This window comes from Anomaloglossus baeobatrachus, assembly GCF_048569485.1.
Source record: "Anomaloglossus baeobatrachus isolate aAnoBae1 chromosome 5 unlocalized genomic scaffold, aAnoBae1.hap1 SUPER_5_unloc_17, whole genome shotgun sequence".
NCBI classification, from domain to species: domain Eukaryota; kingdom Metazoa; phylum Chordata; class Amphibia; order Anura; family Aromobatidae; genus Anomaloglossus; species Anomaloglossus baeobatrachus.
Window position 1 is genome coordinate 638,171 of NW_027441792.1, and position 27,812 is coordinate 665,982.

The window sequence follows — 27,812 nt, forward strand, 5'->3', positions numbered from 1 at the left end:
GACACAGTAATAAATCTCACTCCAGACATTTCCAGAGTCCTCACCTCTCCAGTTCTGTCCATCTGTTATTCCCATAGATAAGAATGATGTAATGTGACGTCATCAGAATCTCTCACCTCTCCAGTAAGCCGGAAGAGGATCTCTAGGGTGAGGTGTAATATCCTCTCTGCCATCTTGTCCCTGTCCATATCCATCCTTGTTAAGAAATTTTCTAAAACAGAATAAAATCACCGAGAGGATCCGATATTATAAGGACCTGAACGGGAAGGAGATGAGCCTATATGGAAAATTAATGGAGATAAGGGAGGTGAGATATCATTTGGGTAGTAAAAAAAATTATCATGAAATGTGCTATGTAAATAGTACAACTATAAAGGTGGTGTCACACATAGCGACGACAACAACGACGTCGCTGCAAAGTCACCATTTTCTGTGACGTAGCAGCAACGTCTCGTCGCTGTCGCTGTGTGTGATATCCAGCAACGACCTGGCCCCTGCTGTGAGGTTGCCGGTCGTTGCTGAATGTCCTGCTTCATTTTTTGGACGTTGCTCTCCCGCTGTGAAGCACACATCGCTGTGTGTGACAGCGAGAGAGCGACGAACTGAAGCGAGCAGGGAGCCTGCGGTAAGCTGTAACCACAGTAAACATCGGGTAACCAAGAAGCCCTTTCCTTGGTTACCCGAAATTTACCTTAGTTACTAGCGTCCGCCGCTCTCACGCTGCCAGTGCCGGCTCCCTGCACACATAGCTGGAGTACACATCGGGTATCTAACCCGATATGTACTCTGGCTAGGAGTGCAGGGAACAGGGAGCCGGCACTGGCAGCGTGAGAGCGGCGGACGCTAGTAACTAAGGTAAATATCGGGTAACCAAGAGAAGTGCTTTCCTTGGTTACCCGATATATACTAGTTCCGCTTCCACGCATCGCTGCTGGCTGGGGGCTGGTCACTAGTCGCTGGTGAGATCTGCCTGTTTGACAACTCACCAGCGACCATGTAATGACGCAGCAGCGATCCTGATAAGGTCAGATCGCTGGTCATGATCGCTGCTGCGTCGCTTTGTGTGACACCACCCTAAAAGTAGCACATTATCTTTATGATAAAAAAAAACAATTCTTCATACGGAAATGTGAGCGGAAAAATAAAAGCGCAATTGCTCCCGGAATAAAAGTAGGAAAATAAGAAAGTACAAAAACAAATAAATTTCCCAGTTTTTCGGTTAACAGGGCATTGGAATTAGGATTCGAGGTATTCTTGTTTCTAACGGAAGAGGGGCCACACATGGCGTACGGATCGGTGCACTCGCTGACGCACAAAATTTACCACCCATTTCTTGTATGAATGGAGCAAAATAGTGAAAGTTAACCCAATTACAAAATGTGCCCACGTTACAGTATATTTCCCTCTAAACTTGAAGAATTATGTACATAAAAAAGTTTAGATATTTTAAACTGGTTTCGGACTGTTCATAGACTTTACACGTCTGTGCCATCTGACTCCTACTCTGCAGTGATGTTCTACTATGTCATTACATAGCAGTGCATAACCAAACATGTAGCAACGGAGAGGAAATCTCTACATAAAGGCAGAGACTGTTTATTACTGCCTCTGCCTTCTCTGTCACTGTATCCACAGCTCTGCGGTGCAATGCAGCTGGAACAGCTGTCAGGGAACTGACAGCGACACAGATCTCTGTGAGAGCCCATCCACCATCAGTACTTGCCAACTGGAATTGTTTGGGATCTGGTAAGTGCGATTTTTGTTTTTTTTTGGGGGGATTTGGTTTCTTTTGATGGTGTCTGCATTCTTTCATACGAGTCCTGCCGTATTCTTTAACTTTTTTAGCTGCTTGGACACTTTTCTATGGAATCGCAAGTATGGCTTATTTTTGGAGCAGGGTCCTGTGGCGAGCTCAGCGCTGGATCCCCTGCAGTTCGCCTACCAGCCCGGCATCGGGGTGGAGGACGCTGTCATCTACCTGCAGCACCGATGTCTCTCTCACCTAGAGCAAGCAGGAAACACTGTGAGGGTCATGTTCTTTGACTTCTCCAGTGCTTTCAACACTATCCGGCCTGCTCTGCTGAGAGGGAAGCTGGAGGGAGCCGGAGTGGACAAGCAGCTGACAGCATGGACGATCGACTACCTCACCAACAGACCACAGCATGTAAGGCTTCACGACTGTGTGTCTTATGTGGTAGTCTGCAGCACAGGGGCACCACAGGGCACGGTCCTCTCACTCTTTCTGTTCAGTTTGTACATGTCAGACTTCAGGTATAACTCGGACCAATGCCACTTTCAGAAGTTCTCTCGGATGAGACGGCCATCATTGGATGCGTATCAGACGGGAATGACTAGGAATACAGGGGTGTCATCTGTGACTTTGTTGGCTGGTGTGAGACCAACGCCCTTCAAGTAAATGCCAGCAAGATGAAGGAGATGGTCATAGACCTTAAGAGGAAGTCACCCCCTACAGCACCGGTGAACATCCAGGGAAAAGTTGTTGAGACAGTAGACTCTTACAAGTACCTGAGTGTTCACCTCAACAATAAGATGGACTGGACTACGAACACAGACGACCTGTATAAGAAGGGCCAGAGTCGACTCCACCTACTGAGGAGGCTGAGGTCCCTCGGTGTCTGCAGAACTCTGTTAAAGACATTCTACGGCACGGTGGTAGCATCTGCCCTTTTATATGGAGTGGTCTGCTTTTGGGGCTGCATGTACTGAAAGGGACAGGAACAGGATTGATTTATTTCAAGCAAATCAAATGGTCTATAACATAATCCACAAAACAGAGGGTAAAATTAGTAAAGAAAACACGAATATAGTCCAGTAAATATAATCCAGTAATGGATAAATGTCCAGGTCTCTCTGAGGAGCCGCACTTCAGCCCTGAGGTTCAATCTTCGTCCTTATCTCTTCAAGTTCTCAAACAGACTGACTCATCCCCCCCCAGGTAAGCAGAGAGTTTACAGTAGGTGGATTCCAGGCCCCCTCCCCCAGACTTGGGGACAGGAACACTACAGGGGGTGATTATCTACAGACAATACAATGTACACACAAGCAATACAAATAATGGACAGTGAACCAAGCGTAAAATGCAAACCTACACAGCTTGATACACAGTACACGATAGCCCACCATCACAACCTCTCCCTCCTTCTGAATAAGTGAGTATGCCATGAGGTCTACACAGACCTCTGGCCATCTCACTTAAGTCCATGTCGCTCAGCTGTGGATAGTCTATGGTTCTTCTTGCCGGGACAGTTCATCAGCATTTTGGTGTTGGCTTTCACGCTTGTATTGGATGGAGAAGCTGTAGATAGTCCCTAGTACAGCGGTAGGGTTGCAAGGGCAAGCTTACCTTTGTGTCCTCCTTCACTTAATCTGTGTTTCCGGCACCCACAAATCGGCATTGTAGATCTCCCACATCATTCCTCAGGAGAATATCTGCAGGCAGGCTGCTCATCACCCCAACCACAGATTGCTTGACCCCAAAACCAAAGTCTAGATCTAAAGTCGCCTTTGGGATAGTCCTCCTTTGTCCTCCAGCCAATTCAATACCAATTCCTGGTCCATGATGTATCGCCTCTGGCCGAACCACTCAGGGATCAGCTATTGTGAGAAATGCCCCAGAGTCACAAAATCCAATAACTCTCTGTCCATTCAGCACGACCTCCTGTAAGTGCTTACTTTGATGGTAAGAGGAACTCAGGGCTGTGGCTCGCACCCCATAAATCCCTAGTGGTCGACCAGGAGTGTCTGAGTTATTAGGCAAGTCAACTTGAAGGGGTGAGAACTCTTCCCCCATTGTGTTTGGCTGTAGAGAATGAACAGGTCGATTTGATGCAAGGTCATTGGCCCTCAATCAACCAGCAGGGCAACTGTTTTGCAAATGCCCAGGCTGCCCACATCGATATCATCTGCGCCGTGTCATACACCTTCCAATGTGTATTCTGGAGAAGGCAGTAGGAGAACCTGGTGACAATGGCCGGAGTCCATACACTCCAATAGGGGCATCTATGGTGTAGGGGTCAGCGGTACATTCTGATGGAGGTGGTCATAACTCTTCCTCAGGTAGGATGGAGTGCACAAAATGTACCGGACGAGATGGAGGTGCATGGGTGTCCCTCCGAGTCCTTGCGGGACAACTGTATTGCAGGTGCCCAGGATGCCCGCACCCATAACATCTCCTCTCTGTATTTCCCCCCAGGGTGTGGTCGGAGCTGTTGGGGCCCAGGATTGTGAGAGGTGGTTGTCATCGTCCTGTGGCTGCGTGGAGGGGCAGATATAACTGGGGAGGGCAGGGGAGAAGGAGCAGGCTGTGGCTTATTGTCCAGAAGCCCCCTCCATTGCGGTCGGATAGTAAGGGCCTCATCAGCCAGGGCTGCAGCTCTATCCAAGGTGCATGGCGTGCGCTCTCTGACCCATTCCCGTATTTCTGAGGGACATTTGTAAAGAAATTGTTCTATAAGAAATACCTGTATAACGTCTTCCACAGTGAAAGCGTCTTCCGCTTTCAGCCATCTCCGACATGCCTGGGACATCTTATGGGCATACATCCTAAATGATCCCCGCGTGGTGCATGGGAGGTCTCGGAACTGTGCCCTATTTGAGTCTGGGGTGATGGCATGTGTAACAGTGTGTCCCTCCCCCGCCTCTGCTCATGATGTAATAGTCTGTCCCTGCTTGACGGTCCTGTATGTGTTACGCCAACCGAGGAGCGGTGAGCGTCCGGAGGTGGATCCACTGGACTGTGCACCAGACTCCCCCGAGGAGACGACCAGCAGCGAACCCCTATACAGGGACTGTGCGGTGCCTCCTCAAAGGGCCTAGATGCACGGCAGCCAGGAACCGATAGTAGGAGTCTCTGAAAGGCCAGGCGTAGCACAGGTGTGATGTTCGCAGCAGGCAGAACACGGTTATGGCACCGGAGATGTTCACAGCAGGTGGTGTCCACAGTAGGTGCGGCACCGGTGACGTCCACGGCAGGTATGGCGCGGTGACGTCCACTGTAGGTATGGCCGGTGACGTCCACAGGAGGAATGGTACAGATGGCACTACGGCGAGACAGAGGATTAGAAACAGGTAGATGATGCACGGATTCAAACGATAGTACTCAAGGGCCCGGACATTAGCAATGCACTAATAGGAGCGTTGCTCAGGCGCCTACTGCCAGGGGAGGCGAACTTAAATACCCATATGGTAACAGGTGACCTCTGGTCACTTCCAGATAATGGAGCACAACCACTTTAAGAAAGGGGGCGTGGCCTCGCGCACAGCCTAGAATCACTCACTGCAGATCTGTGTGTGGCCGGGAGACAGGAAGAGGCTGCAGCAGCCCCAGGAGCAGGACGCCCGACCCGGGAGTGAGCAAGACGCACAGCAGGAGCCGAACCAGGAGCAGTGCCTGCAGAACCAGCAGGGCCATGGGACCGGTAAGAGGAAGGGCGTCGTTGCCGGAGACTGGGACCGGGAGTGCACGTGGGGGCCATGCTGGGGCTGGGCAGATGTGAGGGAGAGCGCCCCCCTCGGGATCTGGCGAAACCAGGTGCTACAGTATGTACTACTTCTGGTGGGAGATTGTTCTTTTCAGCATGGGACTCATCCAATCCACAACTTGGTAGACAGAATAGAGCCATGACATCTAGAATCCTTTCATGTATCAAATGTCCAGGGGGAGGTGGGCCCTTCTGCCCACCTAAGGGGCTGATCCCAGGAGAAGAGAACAATGAGTCTCATGTTAGTCAGTTAATTGGATCTCGGCTGGAGAAAGACTAGGATCTATAGCTGAGGCTAGAGCCTAGAGCCTGTGTATGGACTGTTACAGATTGGAAATCAGTGCACACGTGGGATTGTGTTTTGTTGTTCACCCTGTTGGATTCAAGGAACTCATATAAGGACCATAGCCATATTTTCCCTGGCGTCGGAATACTGGGAGGCGCCACCGGATCTGTTGTTTTGTTGTGGATTCCTTGCAGAGTTTAAGGATTTATATTCATGTTTGGTGCTTTATCTTTGTGGTTCCAATAAAGCCCTTTGGATTGTTCCTTGGCCTGGCGTCCCTTACTGCTCTGTCACATACCCCATCACAAACTGGTTGGCAGCAGAGGGATCAGAGCAGAAGTAATGGAGGACAATGGCCCATCAACATTTGGAACCAGAACCTCAGAGTACAAGAACTGAACTGTGGGGAGCCTACAAACAAAGGCCCGTGAATTAGGAGTCGGCTACAAAGGACTCTCCGAGAAGCAACTAACTGAGGATTTGGAAGATGCTTGCCTGCAAGATGGCACTGAGGAAGGATTTCCACAGCAAGGGGAGGAAAGACGGGAGCTGGAGGTAAATACCCAAAAAAGTCAGTGGGTTGTGTGGTATGAGGAGGAGATGGCACTGCTTGGAGATGAGGCCACCATAGAAGATAAGAGGGAGGCTATTCTCGGAGCTAAGGAGAGAGCATTGCTGGAGGGGAGCCTCGCTGTGGAAGCAGCTAAAAGCTCCAGACAGACTGTAATCACAGCATCCACCATGAGGGAAGTCCCAAGAGTGCCCCACAGGGACTTTAAGCTATTTAATGAAGCTGCAGGTGACATTGAGGGCTTCTTCCAGGACTTCGAGTGTGACGCCCCTGGACTATCAGGTCCCCGGTCGCAGGGGATCGTGGCAAGGGGCACAGAACTGTCGAGGAGGACAGCTGGCGGCCTTGCACCATCACCGGGCTGGGGCCAAGGCACGACGGGGTACGTGGACCCTAGGTCAGGGAGTAGCTCCAAGCAACCTGACAATTTACCCGGGGAGAACGGAACCTTCAAAATACGTTCCCAACCACTCCAGTATCAGGGTACTAGCGCAACGAGGGGGATAGGACTTTCCACTAAAAATGGTCCAGAAAATCCCATGCGTGAACCCTGAGAGCAAGCTCCCACACTTAGCCATAGTGGGAAGCGGGACCTGGCAAGTTTGACACTACCGTGACCACCAGAGAAGTAAACTTAGTGCCAGGAGGCAGGTCACAGACCACCAAGCAACACCATCGGGGACGTAACCCAAACTAGCTCCCCTCAGTGGCAGCGGTGTCCAGAACTTTGGTTTACCCAGTTGTCGGTATCAGCTTAATGGACTGAGTGAGTACGCAAGTGACCCCTGCATCCTACGGCCTTCCCCTCTCACCGAGTCCCGGGGTATCCGCCCTATCCATGGAGGGTCCCAACACCTGGCTGCCCCTGTCATCACCCCGGGTACTCCCCAACGGCAGCGGTGGTATCCACCTCTAATTACCGCATACCATGGGTGGAGTCAAGAACTCTATAACTATTCCCTGTAAATATCCCACTTCATTTGAGTGGCCGCACGACCCCCGGGTACAGAGACCCTCGAGCCACTGAGCACCCGGATCCGAGCAGCCCGGCTCACGAACATCAATGCCGATTAATGGAAGTCCCGGAAAGGGAGCGAGTCAGACACCTAGTTGGGCTCTTAGAGGGTGGAGCTGCTGAAGCTTATAGAACTATAGACCCTCGGTGGAACTGCAATTATGGGACCATTAAAGAAACCATATTGGAACATTATGCTGTGACCCCAGATACATACAGCGCTCAATTCTATACTTTAGCCCAGGGCTGTGGAGTCGGAGTCGGAGTCGTGGAGTCGGAGTCGGAGTCGGAGCTCATTTTGGTGGAGTCGGAGTCGGAGTTGGAGTCGGTAAAAAATGCACCGACTCCGACTCCTAAAATATATAATAAATTGGGGACAGGAGTGCAATGCAGAATGTGCTGAATATTTTACTAAATAATAACATTTAGTATAATGCTTATATTTAAGTGAAAAATTTATTGTAGTATAATGTGAACATCAGACATTTAATTGTTTTTATGATACAATAATCAAGATATTTGGATAGAACATAAAATATTTATTGGATACAACTTTAGAACACAAAAAACTAATAAATTGTAAATATGTAATATTATATATATATATACACAGTGTATATACACACACAAGATATATATGTAATCTACTGTATATTACATAGTGTATTACATATTTACAATTTATTACAGTTTTTTGTGTTCTAAAGTTGTATCCAATAAATATATTTTATGTTCTATCCAAATATCTTGATTATTGTATCATAAAAATTATTAAATGTCTAATGTTCACATACACATATTCATGTACTACAATAAATTTTTCACCTAACTATAAGCAATATATGTAGGAGTCGGAGTCGGAGCCGGAGTCGGAGTCGGAGCCGGAGTCGGAGTCGGAGCCGGAGTCGGAGTCGGTGCAAGAGAATTTGAGGAGTCGGAGTCGGAGTCGGAGTCGAAGGTTTGGCTTACCGACTCCACAGCCCTGCTTTAGCCAGTGATGGGGAAAGGTCTTTCAAACTGTATGCCCACAGGCTCAAACAAGCTTGTCATCGCTGGCTGGAAAGAGAGGGAGCCTTAAGATGGTGTCACACATAGCGACGCAGCAGCGATCACGACTAGCAATCTGACCTTATCAGGATCACTGCTGCGACGTTACATGGTCGCTGGTGAGCTGTCAAACAGGCAGATTTCACCAGCGACCAGTGACCAGCCCCCAGCCAGCAGCGACGCGTGGAAGCATAACTAAGGTAAATATCAGGTAACCAAGGAAAGCACTTCTTTTGGTTACCTGATATTTACCTTAGTTACTAGCGTCCGCCGTTCTCACGCTGCCAGTGCCGGCTCCCTGTTCCCTGCACTCCTAGGCAGAGTACACATTGGGTTAATTACCCGATGTGTACTCCAGCTACGTATGCAGGGAGCCAGCACTGGCAGTGTGAAAGCGGCGGACGCTAGTAACTAAGGTAAATATCGGGTAACCAAGGAAAGGGCTTCTTGGTTACCCGATGTTTACCGTGGGTACAGCTTACCGCAGGCTGCCAGACGCCGGCTCCCTGCTCGCTTCAGTTCGTCACTCTCTCGCTGTCACACACAGCGATGTGTGCTTCACAGTGGGAGAGCAACGTCCAAAAAATGAAGCAGGACATTCAGCAACGACCGGCGACCTCACAGCAGGGGAGAGGTCGTTGCTGGATGTCACACACAGCGACAGCGACGGAACATCGCTGCTACGTCACAGAAAATGGTGACTTAGCAGCAACGTCGTTGTCGTCGTCACTATGTGTGACACCACCTTTAACTTGGGAGACCTTCCTCCAGACCCAGATAGCATTAGGCACCCTCATGTAGCATACAACTTTAACATTATATTCCCCCAGCCTGTACCATATTGTAATCAGGCTTCAGCAGTAGGTATTGTCCTTGATCTGGTGGGGGGTTGCATATATATTGTTCTCCTCTGCAGGAGAATACAGAATCCCTAATACACAGTCCCATACAGCAGGCTCCCTACCGGGTACCAGAATCCGTTAGAAACACCATGCAGCATGAGCTGGAGATGTTACAGCTTGGGGTGATTCAGGCCTCCCATAGTCCTTGGGCCTCTCCTGTTGTGTTAGTACCCAAGAAAGATGGGAGTGCTCAATTTTGTGTGGACTACAGACGACTAAATGACCATACCATCAGTGATGCTTACCCAATGCCCCGCATTGATAAACTTCTAGACCGGCTAGCTGGGGCACGATATGTCACCAGCTTGGATCTCAGTAAGGGATACTGGCAAATTTCCCTGACGGAGGAAGGTCTGTATGAATTTCTGAACATGCCTTTCGGAATGAAGAACGCCCCTGCAACCTTTCAGAGAATGGTGGACCAGATCCTCCGGGGATGTGGTGACTTCGATTGTGCCTACCTGGATGATATCGCCATCTTCAGCCACACATGGGATGAACATCTGAATCAAGTAGCTGTTGTTCTTGACCGGATTCTCGCAGCAGGCCTAACCATTCGACCTGATAAATGCCAATTGGGGATGGGTGAAGTCCAATACCTAGGGCATCGAGTAGGAGGAGGGAAGTTACGTCCTGAACCTGCCAAAATCCAGGCTATTAGAGACTGGCCTGTACCCCAAACCAAGAAACAAGTTATGGCTTTCTTGGGCACTGCCAGTTATTACCAAAAATTAGTTTCTCATTTCAGCAGTGTGGCCAAGCCTCTTACAGATCCCACCAAGAAAACAATGCCCCGGCTGGTGATCTGGACTCCAGTCTGTGATGAGGCTTTTAACCGGCTGAAGGACGCCCTGGTCTGCGACCCTGTTCTGGCTGCTCCAGACTACAAGCGGAGATTTATTGTGCAGATGGACGTCTCTTCTTATGGACTGGGTGCTGTACTCAGCCAGGTGAATGCACCTGGGGAGGAGCACCCCATTGCCTACCTCAGCAAGAAGCTGCTGGACTGAGAAGTGGCCTATGCAACTGTTGAGAAGGAATGTCTGGCTGTTGTATGGGCCCTTAGGAAACTAAGGCCGTATCTGTATGGGCGAGAATTCACTGTGGTTACTGATCACAATCCCCTCACCTGGCTGAACAGAGTCTCTGGGGACAATGGACGCTTACTACGAAGGAGCCTGGCTCTTCAACCCTATAACTTTACAATACAATATAGAAGAGGCAGCCAACACCAAAATGCAGACTGATTGTCCAGGCAGGAGGAGCCCTGAGTCATGTCAGCCATGTTTAGGTGCACTTGACAAGCAACCTGTTGAGGTTACTAGTCCGTGCACAAATTGAGAGGGGAAGGGGTTGTAACATTATAACTCCCAGCCTGTACCATATTGTAATCAGGCTTCAGCAGTAGCTCCTTGATCTGGTGGGGGGTTGCATATATATTGTTCTCCTCTGCAGGAGGCTTCCCTAATACACAATCTCTGGACACTGTGTCTAGAAACTTCTTTCTAACTAGGAGCTACAAGTAGTAAATGTTAAAGGGGTGGGTCTGAGCCCTTCTCCCCATCTAGGGGGGTGGATCTAAGGAGAGGTGGGAGATTCAGACACATGTATTTTTAGTTTAGTTATGCTTTGTTGGGTGAAGGAAGAGGAACTGGTTGAGGCCAGCTCCTTTTTTGCCCGTATATGGACGATTGGACATTGAGGAACATCTGCCACGCTGCTGGATTTAGGGAACTCATTTGAGGACTGTTACATTTTCATTGGCGTCGCATTGCCGTGTGGCGCCCCCGGATCTGTTTCCTTCGTGTGGACTCTAAAGAACCATTTTAATATTGAATGGTTTATGCTCCCTGCCTTATTAATTCTTGTTGGATTGTTCATCGGCCTGGTGTCCCTTACTGCTCTGCCGCCTACCCAGTCACAACAGCCCCCATAATTGTCTGCCTACAGTGATTAATACATACTCACTTTTCCTCGTTCCCCTGCTGCTCCGGTCTCCTCAGCACGTCCACTGCTGTCACTCTGACCTCTCAGCAGGAGCAGAGTGTTGACGTCACCACGCTCCGCTGCTGAGCTGTCAGAGCCGACAGATACAGCGGGAGAATGATAAGAGAGGGAGCGCGCCGCTATATTTCATCATTCATTGCTTTCAATTGTATCGGTAACTGCGATGCCGATACAATTGATAGTGCGTACCTCCGGGGGAGGGGGGGGGGGGTGACAGAGCGGGCATTGGGCCCCCTGAGTAGCGGTGACTTGTCCTGCCACTACAAGTGGGCCCCCCCGGCAGCCCAGGGTCCTGTCATTTGACCAGGGTTGCAGGGTGCTGACCCCGACCCAGGTTCTGGGCATCAGAACTGACATCAAAGTCAAGGAGCTCCAGTCCGTCTTAAATGAGTGGATTATTGTGAAGATTTTGACTTGTGCAGATTTGTACAAAATTATGAAGGTTTGTATTTATGGTGTGAGATCAGTGACCCAAAGCCATTTAACCCTTTCACTAACATACTTTCATGCCCATTTTTTTGCCAGTTTTATAATTTTTGCAGCTGATTTTGAGTGTATTTATATTAGGGCACATCAGTGCATTGTATTGTATTATTGTGATGTGTTATTTTTGTTGTTAAATGTGTAAAAAACTGAAAATACTAAATTGCCGAATAAGAAACTGATGAATAAGAAACCAACTTCAGCTTCGTCTCTCTATATACAGTATAAGCCCCCCACACAGCCTCCCTATATACAGTATAAGCCCCCCACACAGCCTCCCTATATACAGTATAAGCCCCCACACAGCCTCCCTATATACAGTATAAGCCCCCACACAGCCTCCCTATATAGAGTATAAGCCTCCACACAGCCTCCCTATATAGAGTATAAGCCCCCACACAGCCTCCCTATATACAGTATAAGCCCCACACAGCCTCCCTATATACAGTATAAGCCCCCACACAGCCTCCTATATACAGTATAAGCCCCCACACAGCCTCTCTATATACAGTATAAGCCCCCACACAGCCTCCTATATACAGTATAAGTCCCCCACACAGCCTCTCTATATACAGTATAAGCCCCCACACAGCCTCCCTATATAGAGTATAAGCCTCCACACAGCCTCCCTATATAGAGTATAAGCCCCCACACAGACTCTCTATATAGAGTATAAGCCCCCACACAGCCTCCCTATATACAGTATAAGCCCCACACAGCCTCCTATATACAGTATAAGCCCCCACACAGCCTCTCTATATACAGTATAAGCCCCCACACAGCCTCCCTATATAGAGTATAAGCCTCCACACAGCCTCCCTATATAGAGTATAAGCCCCCACACAGACTCTCTATATAGAGTATAAGCCCCCACACAGCCTCCCTATATACAGTATAAGCCCCACACAGCCTCCTATATACAGTATAAGCCCCCACACAGCCTCCTATATACAGTATAAGCCCCCACACAGCCTCTCTATATACTGTATAAGCCCCCACACAGCCTCTCTATATACAGTATAAGCCCCCACACAGCCTCTCTATATACAGTATAAGCCCCCACACAGCCTCCCTATATACAGTATAAGCCCCCACACAGCCTCTCTATATACAGTATAAATCCCCACACAGCCTCCCTATATACATTGTAAGCCCCCACACAGCCTCCTATATACAGTATAAGTCCCCCACACAGCCTCCCTATATACAGTATAAGCCCCCACACAGCCTCCTATATACAGTACAAGTCCCCCACACAGCCTCCCTATATACAGTATAAGCCCCCACACAGCCTCTCTATATACAGTATAAGCCCCCACACAGCCTCTCTATATACAGTATAAGCCCCCCACACAGCCTCCCCTATATACAGTATAAGCCCCCCACACAGCCTCCCTATATACAGTATAAGCCCCCACACAGCCTCTCTATATACAGTATACGCCCCACACAGCCTCTCTATATACAGTATAAGCCCCCACACAGCCTCCCTATATACAGTATAATCCCCCACACATCCTCTCTATATACAGTATAAGCCCCCACACAGCCTCTCTATATACAGTATAAATCCCCACACAGCCTCCCTATATACAGTATAAGCCCCCACACAGCCTCTCTATATACAGTATAAGCCCCCACACATCCTCTCTATATACAGTATAAGCCCCCACACAGCCTCTCTATATACAGTATAAGCCCCACACAGCCTCCTATATACAGTATAAGCCCCCCACACAGCCTCTCTATATACAGTATACGCCCCACACAGCCTCTCTATATACAGTATAAGCCCCCACACAGCCTCCCTATATACAGTATAATCCCCCACACATCCTCTCTATATACAGTATAAGCCCCCACACAGCCTCTCTATATACAGTATAAGCCCCCACACAGCCTCTCTATATACAGTATAAATCCCCACACAGCCTCCCTATATACAGTATAAGCCCCCACACATCCTCTCTATATACAGTATAAGCCCCCACACAGCCTCTCTATATACAGTATAAGCCCCACACAGCCTCCTATATACAGTATAATCCCCCACACATCCTCTCTATATACAGTATAAGCCCCCACACAGACTCTCTATATAGAGTATAAGCCCCCACACAGCCTCCCTATATACAGTATAAACCCCACACAGCCTCCTATATACAGTATAAGCCCCCACACAGCCTCTCTATATACTGTATAAGCCCCCACACAGCCTCTCTATATACAGTATAAGCCCCCACACAGCCTCCCTATATACAGTATAAGCCCCCACACAGCCTCCCTATATACAGTATAAATCCCCACACAGCCTCCCTATATACAGTGTAAGCCCCCACACAGCCTCCTTTATACAGTATAAGTCCCCCACACAGCCTCCCTATATACAGTATAAGCCCCCACACAGCCTCCTATATACAGTACAAGTCCCCCACACAGCCTCCCTATATACAGTATAAGCCCCCACACAGCCTCTCTATATACAGTATAAGCCCCCACACAGCCTCTCTATATACAGTATAAGCCCCCCACACAGCCTCCCTATATACAGTATAAGCCCCCCACACAGCCTCCCTATATACAGTATAAGCCCCCACACAGCCTCTCTATATACAGTATACGCCCCACACAGCCTCTCTATATACAGTATAAGCCCCCACACAGCCTCCCTATATACAGTATAATCCCCCACACATCCTCTCTATATACAGTATAAGCCCCCACACAGCCTCTCTATATACAGTATAAGCCCCCACACAGCCTCTCTATATACAGTATAAATCCCCACAGCCTCCCTATATACAGTATAAGCCCCCACACAGCCTCTCTATATACAGTATAAGCCCCCACACATCCTCTCTATATACAGTATAAGCCCCCACACAGCCTCTCTATATACAGTATAAGCCCCACACAGCCTCCCTATATACAGTATAAGCCCCACACAGCCTCCCTATATACAGTATAATCCCCCACACATCCTCTCTATATACAGTATAAGCCCCCACACAGCCTCTCTATATACAGTATAAGCCCCCACACAGCCTCTCTATATACAGTATAAGCCCCACACAGCCTCCTATATACAGTATAAGCCCCACACACAGCCTCTCTATATACAGTATAAGCCCCACACAGCCTCCCTATATACAGTATAAGCCCCACACAGCCTCCCTATATACAGTATAATCCCCCACACATCCTCTCTATATACAGTATAAGCCCCCACACAGCCTCCCTATATACAGTATAATCCCCCACACATCCTCTCTATATACAGTATAAGCCCCCACACAACCTCTCTATATACAGTATAAGCCCCCACACAGCCTCTCTATATACAGTATAAGCCCCACACAGCCTCTCTATATACAGTATAAATCCCCACACAGCCGTCTTAAATGAGTGGATTATTGTGAAGATTTTGACTTGTGCAGATTTGTACAAAATTATGAAGGTTTGTATTTATGGTGTGAGATCAGTGGCCCAAAGCCATTTAACCCTTTCACTAACATACTTTGGTGCCCACTTTCATGCCCATTTTTTTGCCAGTTTTATAATTTTTGCAGCTGATTTTGAGTGTATTTATATTAGGGCACCTCAGTGCATTGTATTGTATTATTGTGATGTGTTATTTTTGTTGTTAAATGTGTAAAAAACTGAAAATACTAAATTGCCGAATAAGAAACTGATGAATAAGAAACCAACTTCAGCTTCGTCTCTCTATATACAGTATAAGCCCCCCACACAGCCTCCCTATATACAGTATAAGCCCCCCACACAGCCTCCCTATATACAGTATAAGCCCCCCACACAGCCTCCCTATATACAGTATAAGCCCCCACACAGCCTCCCTATATACAGTATAAGCCCCCACACAGCCTCTCTATATACAGTATAAGCCCCCACACAGCCTCCTATATACAGTATAAGGCCCCACACAGCCTCTCTATATACAGTATAAGCCCCCCACACAGCCTCCCTATATACAGTATAAGCCCCCCACACAGCCTCCCTATATACAGTATAAGCCTCCACACAGCCTCCCTATATAGAGTATAAGCCCCCACACAGCCTCCCTATATACAGTATAAGCCCCACACAGCCTCCTATATACAGTATAAGCCCCCACACAGCCTCTCTATATACAGTATAAATCCCCCACACAGCCTCCCTATATAGAGTATAAGCCTCCACACAGCCTCCCTATATGCAGTATAAGCCCCTACACAGCCTCCTATATACAGTATAAGTCCCCCACACAGCCTCCCTATATAGAGTATAAGCCCCCACACAGACTCTCTATATAGAGTATAAGCCCCCACACAGCCTCCCTATATACAGTATAAGCCCCACACAGCCTCCTATATACAGTATAAGCCTCCACACAGCCTCTCTATATACAGTATAAGCCCCCACAGCCTCTCTATATACAGTATAAGCCCCCACACAGCCTCTCTATATACAGTATAAGCCCCCACAGCCTCTCTATATACAGTATAAGCCCCCACACAGCCTCTCTATATACAGTATGAGCCCCCACACAGCCTCTCTATATACAGTATAAGCCCCCACACAGCCTCCCTATATACAGTATAAGCCCCCACACAGCCTCCCATATACAGTATAAGCCCCCACACAGCCTCCTATATACAGTATAAGCCCCCACACAGCCTCCCATATACAGTATAAGCCCCCACACAGCCTCCCTATATACAGTATAAGCCCCCACACAGCCTCTCTATATACAGTATAAATCCCCACACAGCCTCCCTATATACAGTATAAGCCCCCACACAGCCTCTCTATATACAGTATAAGCCCCCACACATCCTCTCTATATACAGTATAAGCCCCCACACAGCCTCTCTATATACAGTATAAGCCCCCACACAGCCTCTCTATATACAGTATAAGCCCCCACACAGCCTCCCTATATACAGTATAATCCCCCACACAGCCTCTCTATATACAGTATAAGCCCCCCACACAGCCTCCCTATATACAGTATAAGCCCCCCACACAGCCTCCCTATATACAGTATAAGCCTCCACACAGCCTCCCTATATAGAGTATAAGCCCCCACACAGCCTCCCTATATACAGTATAAGCCCCACACAGCCTCCTATATACAGTATAAGCCCCCACACAGCCTCTCTATATACAGTATAAATCCCCCACACAGCCTCCCTATATAGAGTATAAGCCTCCACACAGCCTCCCTATATGCAGTATAAGCCCCTACACAGCCTCCTATATACAGTATAAGTCCCCCACACAGCCTCCCTATATAGAGTATAAGCCCCCACACAGACTCTCTATATAGAGTATAAGCCCCCACACAGCCTCCCTATATACAGTATAAGCCCCACACAGCCTCCTATATACAGTATAAGCCCCCACACAGCCTCTCTATATACAGTATAAGCCCCCACAGCCTCTCTATATACAGTATAAGCCCCCACACAGCCTCTCTATATACAGTATAAGCCCCCACAGCCTCTCTATATACAGTATAAGCCCCCACACAGCCTCTCTATATACAGTATAAGCCCCCACAGCCTCTCTATATACAGTATAAGCCCCCACACAGCCTCTCTATATACAGTATAAGCCTCCACACATCCTCTCTATATACAGTATGAGCCCCCACACAGCCTCTCTATATACAGTATAAGCCCCCACACAGCCTCCCTATATACAGTATAAGCCCCCACACAGCCTCCCATATACAGTATAAGCCCCCACACAGCCTCCTATATACAGTATAAGCCCCCACACAGCCTCCCATATACAGTATAAGCCCCCACACAGCCTCCCTATATACAGTATAAGCCCCCACACATCCTCTCTATATACAGTATAAGCCCCCACACAGCCTCTCTATATACAGTATAAGCCCCCACACAGCCTCTCTATATACAGTATAAGCCCCCCACACAGCCTCCCTATATACAGTATAAGCCCCCACACAGCCTCTCTATATACAGTATAAGCACCCACACAGCCTCTCTATATACAGTATAAGCCCCCACACAGCCTCCTATATACAGTATAAGTCCCCCACACAGCCTCCCTATATACAGTATAAGCCCCCACACAGCCTCTCTATATACAGTATAAGCCCCCACACAGCCTCTCTATATACAGTATAAGCCCCCACACAGCCTCCTATATACAGTATAAGTCCCCACACAGCCTCTCTATATACAGTATAAGCCTCCACACAGCCTCTCTATATACAGTATAAGCCCCCACACAGCCTCCTATATACAGTATAAGTCCCCCACACAGCCTCCCTATATACAGTATAAGCCCCCACACAGCCTCCTATATACAGTACAAGTCCCCCACACAGCCTCCCTATATACAGTATAAGCCCCCACACAGCCTCTCTATATACAGTATAAGCCCCCACAGCCTCTCTATATACAGTATAAGCCCCCACACAGCCTCCCTATATACAGTATAATCCCCACACAGCCTCTCTATATACAGTATAAATCCCCACACAGCCTCCCTATATACAGTATAAGCCCCCACACAGCCTCTCTATATACAGTATAAGCCCCCACACATCCTCTCTATATACAGTATAAGCCCCCACACAGCCTCCTATATACAGTATAAGTCCCCCACACAGCCTCTCTATATACAGTATAAGCCCCCACACAGCCTCTCTATATACAGTATAAGCCCCCACACAGCCTCTCTATATACAGTATAAGCCCCCCACACAGCCTCCCTATATACAGTATAAGCCCCCACACAGCCTCCTATATACAGTACAAGTCCCCCACACAGCCTCCCTATATACAGTATAAGCCCCCACACAGCCTCCTATATACAGTACAAGTCCCCCACACAGCCTCCTATATACAGTACAAGTCCCCCACACAGCCTCCCTATATACAGTATAAGCCCCCCACACAGCCTCCCTATATACAGTATAAGCCCCCACACAGCCTCCTATATACAGTACAAGCCCCCCACACAGCCTCCTATATACAGTATAAGCCCCCACACAGCCTCCTATATACAGTATAAGCCCCCACACAGCCTCTCTATATACAATATAAGCCCCCACACAGCCTCTCTATATACAGTATAAGCCCCCCACAGCCTCTCTATATACAGTATAAGCCCCACACAGCCTCTCTATATACAGTATAAGCCCCCCACAGCCTCTCTATATACAGTATAAGCCCCACACAGCCTCTCTATATACAGTATAAGCCCCCACACAGCCTCTCTATATACAGTATAAGCCCCCACACAGCCTCCCTATATACAGTATAAGCCCCCCACAGCCTCCTATATACAGTATAAGCCTCCACACAGCCTCTCTATATACAGTATAAGCCCCCACAGCCTCTCTATATACAGTATAAGCCCCCACACAGCCTCTCTATATACAGTATAAGCCCCCACAGCCTCTCTATATACAGTATAAGCCCCCACACAGCCTCTCTATATACAGTATGAGCCCCCACACAGCCTCTCTATATACAGTATAAGCCCCCACACAGCCTCCCTATATACAGTATAAGCCCCCACACAGCCTCCCATATACAGTATAAGCCCCCACACAGCCTCCTATATACAGTATAAGCCCCCACACAGCCTCCCATATACAGTATAAGCCCCCACACAGCCTCCCTATATACAGTATAAGCCCCCACACAGCCTCTTTATATACAGTATAAATCCCCACACAGCCTCCCTATATACAGTATAAGCCCCCACATAGCCTCTCTATATACAGTATAAGCCCCCACACATCCTCTCTATATACAGTATAAGCCCCCACACAGCCTCTCTATATACAGTATAAGCCCCCACACAGCCTCTCTATATACAGTATAAGCCCCCACACAGCCTCCTATATACAGTATAAGCCCCCACACAGCCTCCCTATATACAGTATAATCCCCCACACAGCCTCTCTATATACAGTATAAGCCCCCCACACAGCCTCCCTATATACAGTATAAGCCCCCCACACAGCCTCCCTATATACAGTATAAGCCTCCACACAGCCTCCCTATATAGAGTATAAGCCCCCACACAGCCTCCCTATATACAGTATAAGCCCCACACAGCCTCCTATATACAGTATAAGCCCCCACACAGCCTCTCTATATACAGTATAAATCCCCCACACAGCCTCCCTATATAGAGTATAAGCCTCCACACAGCCTCCCTATATGCAGTATAAGCCCCTACACAGCCTCCTATATACAGTATAAGTCCCCCACACAGCCTCCCTATATAGAGTATAAGCCCCCACACAGACTCTCTATATAGAGTATAAGCCCCCACACAGCCTCCCTATATACAGTATAAGCCCCACACAGCCTCCTATATACAGTATAAGCCCCCACACAGCCTCTCTATATACAGTATAAGCCCCCACAGCCTCTCTATATACAGTATAAGCCCCCACACAGCCTCTCTATATACAGTATAAGCCCCCACAGCCTCTCTATATACAGTATAAGCCCCCACACAGCCTCTCTATATACAGTATAAGCCCCCACAGCCTCTCTATATACAGTATAAGCCCCCACACAGCCTCTCTATATACAGTATAAGCCTCCACACATCCTCTCTATATACAGTATGAGCCCCCACACAGCCTCTCTATATACAGTATAAGCCCCCACACAGCCTCCCTATATACAGTATAAGCCCCCACACAGCCTCCCATATACAGTATAATCCCCCACACATCCTCTCTATATACAGTATAAGCCCCCACACAGCCTCCCTATATACAGTATAATCCCCCACACATCCTCTCTATATACAGTATAAGCCCCCACACAACCTCTCTATATACAGTATAAGCCCCCACACAGCCTCTCTATATACAGTATAAGCCCCACACAGCCTCTCTATATACAGTATAAATCCCCACACAGCCGTCTTAAATGAGTGGATTATTGTGAAGATTTTGACTTGTGCAGATTTGTACAAAATTATGAAGGTTTGTATTTATGGTGTGAGATCAGTGGCCCAAAGCCATTTAACCCTTTCACTAACATACTTTGGTGCCCACTTTCATGCCCATTTTTTTGCCAGTTTTATAATTTTTGCAGCTGATTTTGAGTGTATTTATATTAGGGCACCTCAGTGCATTGTATTGTATTATTGTGATGTGTTATTTTTGTTGTTAAATGTGTAAAAAACTGAAAATACTAAATTGCCGAATAAGAAACTGATGAATAAGAAACCAACTTCAGCTTCGTCTCTCTATATACAGTATAAGCCCCCCACACAGCCTCCCTATATACAGTATAAGCCCCCCACACAGCCTCCTATATACAGTATAAGCCCCCCACACAGCCTCCCTATATACAGTATAAGCCCCCCACACAGCCTCCCTATATACAGTATAAGCCCCCACACAGCCTCCCTATATACAGTATAAGCCCCCACACAGCCTCTCTATATACAGTATAAGCCCCCACACAGCCTCCTATATACAGTATAAGCCCCCACACAGCCTCTCTATATACAGTATAAGCCCCCCACACAGCCTCCCTATATACAGTATAAGCCCCCCACACAGCCTCCCTATATACAGTATAAGCCTCCACACAGCCTCCCTATATAGAGTATAAGCCCCCACACAGCCTCCCTATATACAGTATAAGCCCCACACAGCCTCCTATATACAGTATAAGCCCCCACACAGCCTCTCTATATACAGTATAAATCCCCCACACAGCCTCCCTATATAGAGTATAAGCCTCCACACAGCCTCCCTATATGCAGTATAAGCCCCTACACAGCCTCCTATATACAGTATAAGTCCCCCACACAGCCTCCCTATATAGAGTATAAGCCCCCACACAGACTCTCTATATAGAGTATAAGCCCCCACACAGCCTCCCTATATACAGTATAAGCCCCACACAGCCTCCTATATACAGTATAAGCCTCCACACAGCCTCTCTATATACAGTATAAGCCCCCACAGCCTCTCTATATACAGTATAAGCCCCCACACAGCCTCTCTATATACAGTATAAGCCCCCACAGCCTCTCTATATACAGTATGAGCCCCCACACAGCCTCTCTATATACAGTATAAGCCCCCACACAGCCTCCCTATATACAGTATAAGCCCCCACACAGCCTCCCATATACAGTATAAGCCCCCACACAGCCTCCTATATACAGTATAAGCCCCCACACAGCCTCCCATATACAGTATAAGCCCCCACACAGCCTCCCTATATACAGTATAAGCCCCCACACACCCTCTCTATATACAGTATAAATCCCCACACAGCCTCCCTATATACAGTATAAGCCCCCACACAGCCTCTCTATATACAGTATAAGCCCCCACACATCCTCTCTATATACAGTATAAGCCCCCACACAGCCTCTCTATATACAGTATAAGCCCCCACACAGCCTCTCTATATACAGTATAAGCCCCCACACAGCCTCCCTATATACAGTATAATCCCCCACACAGCCTCTCTATATACAGTATAAGCCCCCCACACAGCCTCCCTATATACAGTATAAGCCCCCCACACAGCCTCCCTATATACAGTATAAGCCTCCACACAGCCTCCCTATATAGAGTATAAGCCCCCACACAGCCTCCCTATATACAGTATAAGCCCCACACAGCCTCCTATATACAGTATAAGCCCCCACACAGCCTCTCTATATACAGTATAAATCCCCCACACAGCCTCCCTATATAGAGTATAAGCCTCCACACAGCCTCCCTATATGCAGTATAAGCCCCTACACAGCCTCCTATATACAGTATAAGTCCCCCACACAGCCTCCCTATATAGAGTATAAGCCCCCACACAGACTCTCTATATAGAGTATAAGCCCCCACACAGCCTCCCTATATACAGTATAAGCCCCACACAGCCTCCTATATACAGTATAAGCCCCCACACAGCCTCTCTATATACAGTATAAGCCCCCACAGCCTCTCTATATACAGTATAAGCCCCCACACAGCCTCTCTATATACAGTATAAGCCCCCACAGCCTCTCTATATACAGTATAAGCCCCCACACAGCCTCTCTATATACAGTATAAGCCCCCACAGCCTCTCTATATACAGTATAAGCCCCCACACAGCCTCTCTATATACAGTATAAGCCTCCACACATCCTCTCTATATACAGTATGAGCCCCCACACAGCCTCTCTATATACAGTATAAGCCCCCACACAGCCTCCCTATATACAGTATAAGCCCCCACACAGCCTCCCATATACAGTATAAGCCCCCACACAGCCTCCTATATACAGTATAAGCCCCCACACAGCCTCCCATATACAGTATAAGCCCCCACACAGCCTCCCTATATACAGTATAAGCCCCCACACATCCTCTCTATATACAGTATAAGCCCCCACACAGCCTCTCTATATACAGTATAAGCCCCCACACAGCCTCTCTATATACAGTATAAGCCCCCCACACAGCCTCCCTATATACAGTATAAGCCCCCACACAGCCTCTCTATATACAGTATAAGCACCCACACAGCCTCTCTATATACAGTATAAGCCCCCACACAGCCTCCTATATACAGTATAAGTCCCCCACACAGCCTCCCTATATACAGTATAAGCCCCCACACAGCCTCTCTATATACAGTATAAGCCCCCACACAGCCTCTCTATATACAGTATAAGCCCCCACACAGCCTCCTATATACAGTATAAGCCCCCACACAGCCTCTCTATATACAGTATAAGCCTCCACACAGCCTCTCTATATACAGTATAAGCCCCCACACAGCCTCCTATATACAGTATAAGTCCCCCACACAGCCTCCCTATATACAGTATAAGCCCCCACACAGCCTCCTATATACAGTACAAGTCCCCCACACAGCCTCCCTATATACAGTATAAGCCCCCACACAGCCTCTCTATATACAGTATAAGCCCCCACAGCCTCTCTATATACAGTATAAGCCCCCACACAGCCTCCCTATATACAGTATAATCCCCACACAGCCTCTCTATATACAGTATAAATCCCCACACAGCCTCCCTATATACAGTATAAGCCCCCACACAGCCTCTCTATATACAGTATAAGCCCCCACACATCCTCTCTATATACAGTATAAGCCCCCACACAGCCTCCTATATACAGTATAAGTCCCCCACACAGCCTCTCTATATACAGTATAAGCCCCCACACAGCCTCTCTATATACAGTATAAGCCCCCACACAGCCTCTCTATATACAGTATAAGCCCCCCACACAGCCTCCCTATATACAGTATAAGCCCCCACACAGCCTCCTATATACAGTACAAGTCCCCCACACAGCCTCCCTATATACAGTATAAGCCCCCACACAGCCTCCTATATACAGTACAAGTCCCCCACACAGCCTCCTATATACAGTACAAGTCCCCCACACAGCCTCCCTATATACAGTATAAGCCCCCCACACAGCCTCCCTATATACAGTATAAGCCCCCACACAGCCTCCTATATACAGTACAAGCCCCCCACACAGCCTCCTATATACAGTATAAGCCCCCACACAGCCTCCTATATACAGTATAAGCCCCCACACAGCCTCTCTATATACAATATAAGCCCCCACACAGCCTCTCTATATACAGTATAAGCCCCCCACAGCCTCTCTATATACAGTATAAGCCCCACACAGCCTCTCTATATACAGTATAAGCCCCCCACAGCCTCTCTATATACAGTATAAGCCCCACACAGCCTCTCTATATACAGTATAAGCCCCCACACAGCCTCTCTATATACAGTATAAGCCCCCACACAGCCTCCCTATATACAGTATAAGCCCCCCACAGCCTCCTATATACAGTATAAGCCTCCACACAGCCTCTCTATATACAGTATAAGCCCCCACAGCCTCTCTATATACAGTATAAGCCCCCACACAGCCTCTCTATATACAGTATAAGCCCCCACAGCCTCTCTATATACAGTATAAGCCCCCACACAGCCTCTCTATATACAGTATGAGCCCCCACACAGCCTCTCTATATACAGTATAAGCCCCCACACAGCCTCCCTATATACAGTATAAGCCCCCACACAGCCTCCCATATACAGTATAAGCCCCCACACAGCCTCCTATATACAGTATAAGCCCCCACACAGCCTCCCATATACAGTATAAGCCCCCACACAGCCTCCCTATATACAGTATAAGCCCCCACACAGCCTCTTTATATACAGTATAAATCCCCACACAGCCTCCCTATATACAGTATAAGCCCCCACATAGCCTCTCTATATACAGTATAAGCCCCCACACATCCTCTCTATATACAGTATAAGCCCCCACACAGCCTCTCTATATACAGTATAAGCCCCCACACAGCCTCTCTATATACAGTATAAGCCCCCACACAGCCTCCTATATACAGTATAAGCCCCCACACAGCCTCCCTATATACAGTATAATCCCCCACACAGCCTCTCTATATACAGTATAAGCCCCCCACACAGCCTCCCTATATACAGTATAAGCCCCCCACACAGCCTCCCTATATACAGTATAAGCCTCCACACAGCCTCCCTATATAGAGTATAAGCCCCCACACAGCCTCCCTATATACAGTATAAGCCCCACACAGCCTCCTATATACAGTATAAGCCCCCACACAGCCTCTCTATATAAAGTATAAATCCCCCACACAGCCTCCCTATATAGAGTATAAGCCTCCACACAGCCTCCCTATATGCAGTATAAGCCCCTACACAGCCTCCTATATACAGTATAAGTCCCCCACACAGCCTCCCTATATAGAGTATAAGCCCCCACACAGACTCTCTATATAGAGTATAAGCCCCCACACAGCCTCCCTATATACAGTATAAGCCCCACACAGCCTCCTATATACAGTATAAGCCCCCACACAGCCTCTCTATATACAGTATAAGCCCCCACAGCCTCTCTATATACAGTATAAGCCCCCACACAGCCTCTCTATATACAGTATAAGCCCCCACAGCCTCTCTATATACAGTATAAGCCCCCACACAGCCTCTCTATATACAGTATAAGCCCCCACAGCCTCTCTATATACAGTATAAGCCCCCACACAGCCTCTCTATATACAGTATAAGCCTCCACACATCCTCTCTATATACAGTATGAGCCCCCACACAGCCTCTCTATATACAGTATAAGCCCCCACACAGCCTCCCTATATACAGTATAAGCCCCCACACAGCCTCCCATATACAGTATAAGCCCCCACACAGCCTCCTATATACAGTATAAGCCCCCACACAGCCTCCCATATACAGTATAAGCCCCCACACAGCCTCCCTATATACAGTATAAGCCCCCACACAGCCTCTCTATATACAGTATAAATCCCCACACAGCCTCCCTATATACAGTATAAGCCCCCACACAGCCTCTCTATATACAGTATAAGCCCCCACACATCCTCTCTATATACAGTATAAGCCCCCACACAGCCTCTCTATATACAGTATAAGCCCCCACACAGCCTCTCTATATACAGTATAAGCCCCCCACACAGCCTCCCTATATACAGTATAAGCCCCCACACAGCCTCTCTATATACAGTATAAGCACCCACACAGCCTCTCTATATACAGTATAAGCCCCCACACAGCCTCCTATATACAGTATAAGTCCCCCACACAGCCTCCCTATATACAGTATAAGCCCCCACACAGCCTCTCTATATACAGTATAAGCCCCCACACAGCCTCTCTATATACAGTATAAGCCCCCACACAGCCTCCTATATACAGTATAAGTCCCCACACAGCCTCTCTATATACAGTATAAGCCTCCACACAGCCTCTCTATATACAGTATAAGCCCCCACACAGCCTCCTATATACAGTATAAGTCCCCCACACAGCCTCCCTATATACAGTATAAGCCCCCACACAGCCTCCTATATACAGTACAAGTCCCCCACACAGCCTCCCTATATACAGTATAAGCCCCCACACAGCCTCTCTATATACAGTATAAGCCCCCACAGCCTCTCTATATACAGTATAAGCCCCCACACAGCCTCCCTATATACAGTATAATCCCCACACAGCCTCTCTATATACAGTATAAATCCCCACACAGCCTCCCTATATACAGTATAAGCCCCCACACAGCCTCTCTATATACAGTATAAGCCCCCACACATCCTCTCTATATACAGTATAAGCCCCCACACAGCCTCCTATATACAGTATAAGTCCCCCACACAGCCTCCCTATATACAGTATAAGCCCCCACACAGCCTCTCTATATACAGTATAAGCCCCCCACACAGCCTCCCTATATACAGTATAAGCCCCCACACAGCCTCCTATATACAGTACAAGTCCCCCACACAGCCTCCCTATATACAGTATAAGCCCCCACACAGCCTCCTATATACAGTACAAGTCCCCCACACAGCCTCCCTATATACAGTATAAGTCCCCCACACAGCCTCCCTATATACAGTATAAGCCCCCACACAGCCTCCTATATACAGTACAAGCCCCCCACACAGCCTCCTATATACAGTATAAGCCCCCACACAGCCTCCTATATACAGTATAAGCCCCCACACAGCCTCTCTATATACAATATAAGCCCCCACACAGCCTCTCTATATACAGTATAAGCCCCCCACAGCCTCTCTATATACAGTATAAGCCCCACACAGCCTCTCTATATACAGTATAAGCCCCCCACAGCCTCTCTATATACAGTATAAGCCCCCCACAGCCTCTCTATATACAGTATAAGCCCCACACAGCCTCTCTATATACAGTATAAGCCCCCACACAGCCTCTCTATATACAGTATAAGCCCCCACACAGCCTCCCTATATACAGTATAAGCCCCCCACAGCCTCCTATATACAGTATAACCCCCCACACAGCCTCTCTATATACAGTATAACCCCCCACACAGCCTCTCTATATACAGTATAATCCCCCACACAGCCTCTCTATATACAGTATA

The 27,812-nt window shown here is 47.9% G+C and overlaps 1 protein-coding gene and 1 pseudogene across 1 annotated transcript in view; both read right to left on the bottom strand.

Moving 5' to 3' along the window:
- LOC142258913 (uncharacterized) overlaps positions 1-27,812 on the bottom strand; it is a 185,962-nt pseudogene that overhangs the window by 55,611 nt on the left and 102,539 nt on the right.
- Positions 1-27,812, bottom strand: part of LOC142258910 (gastrula zinc finger protein XlCGF66.1-like) — a 56,533-nt gene that overhangs the window by 6,297 nt on the left and 22,424 nt on the right. Inside the window, exons 2-3 of the mRNA XM_075331470.1 lie at positions 9,784-9,921; positions 117-277 (exon numbers count right to left, since the gene is read on the bottom strand). Of these exons, the coding sequence (XP_075187585.1) occupies positions 117-194 (78 nt within the window). The 5' untranslated portion in view covers positions 195-277; positions 9,784-9,921. The remainder of the gene's footprint in view (positions 1-116; positions 278-9,783; positions 9,922-27,812) is intronic.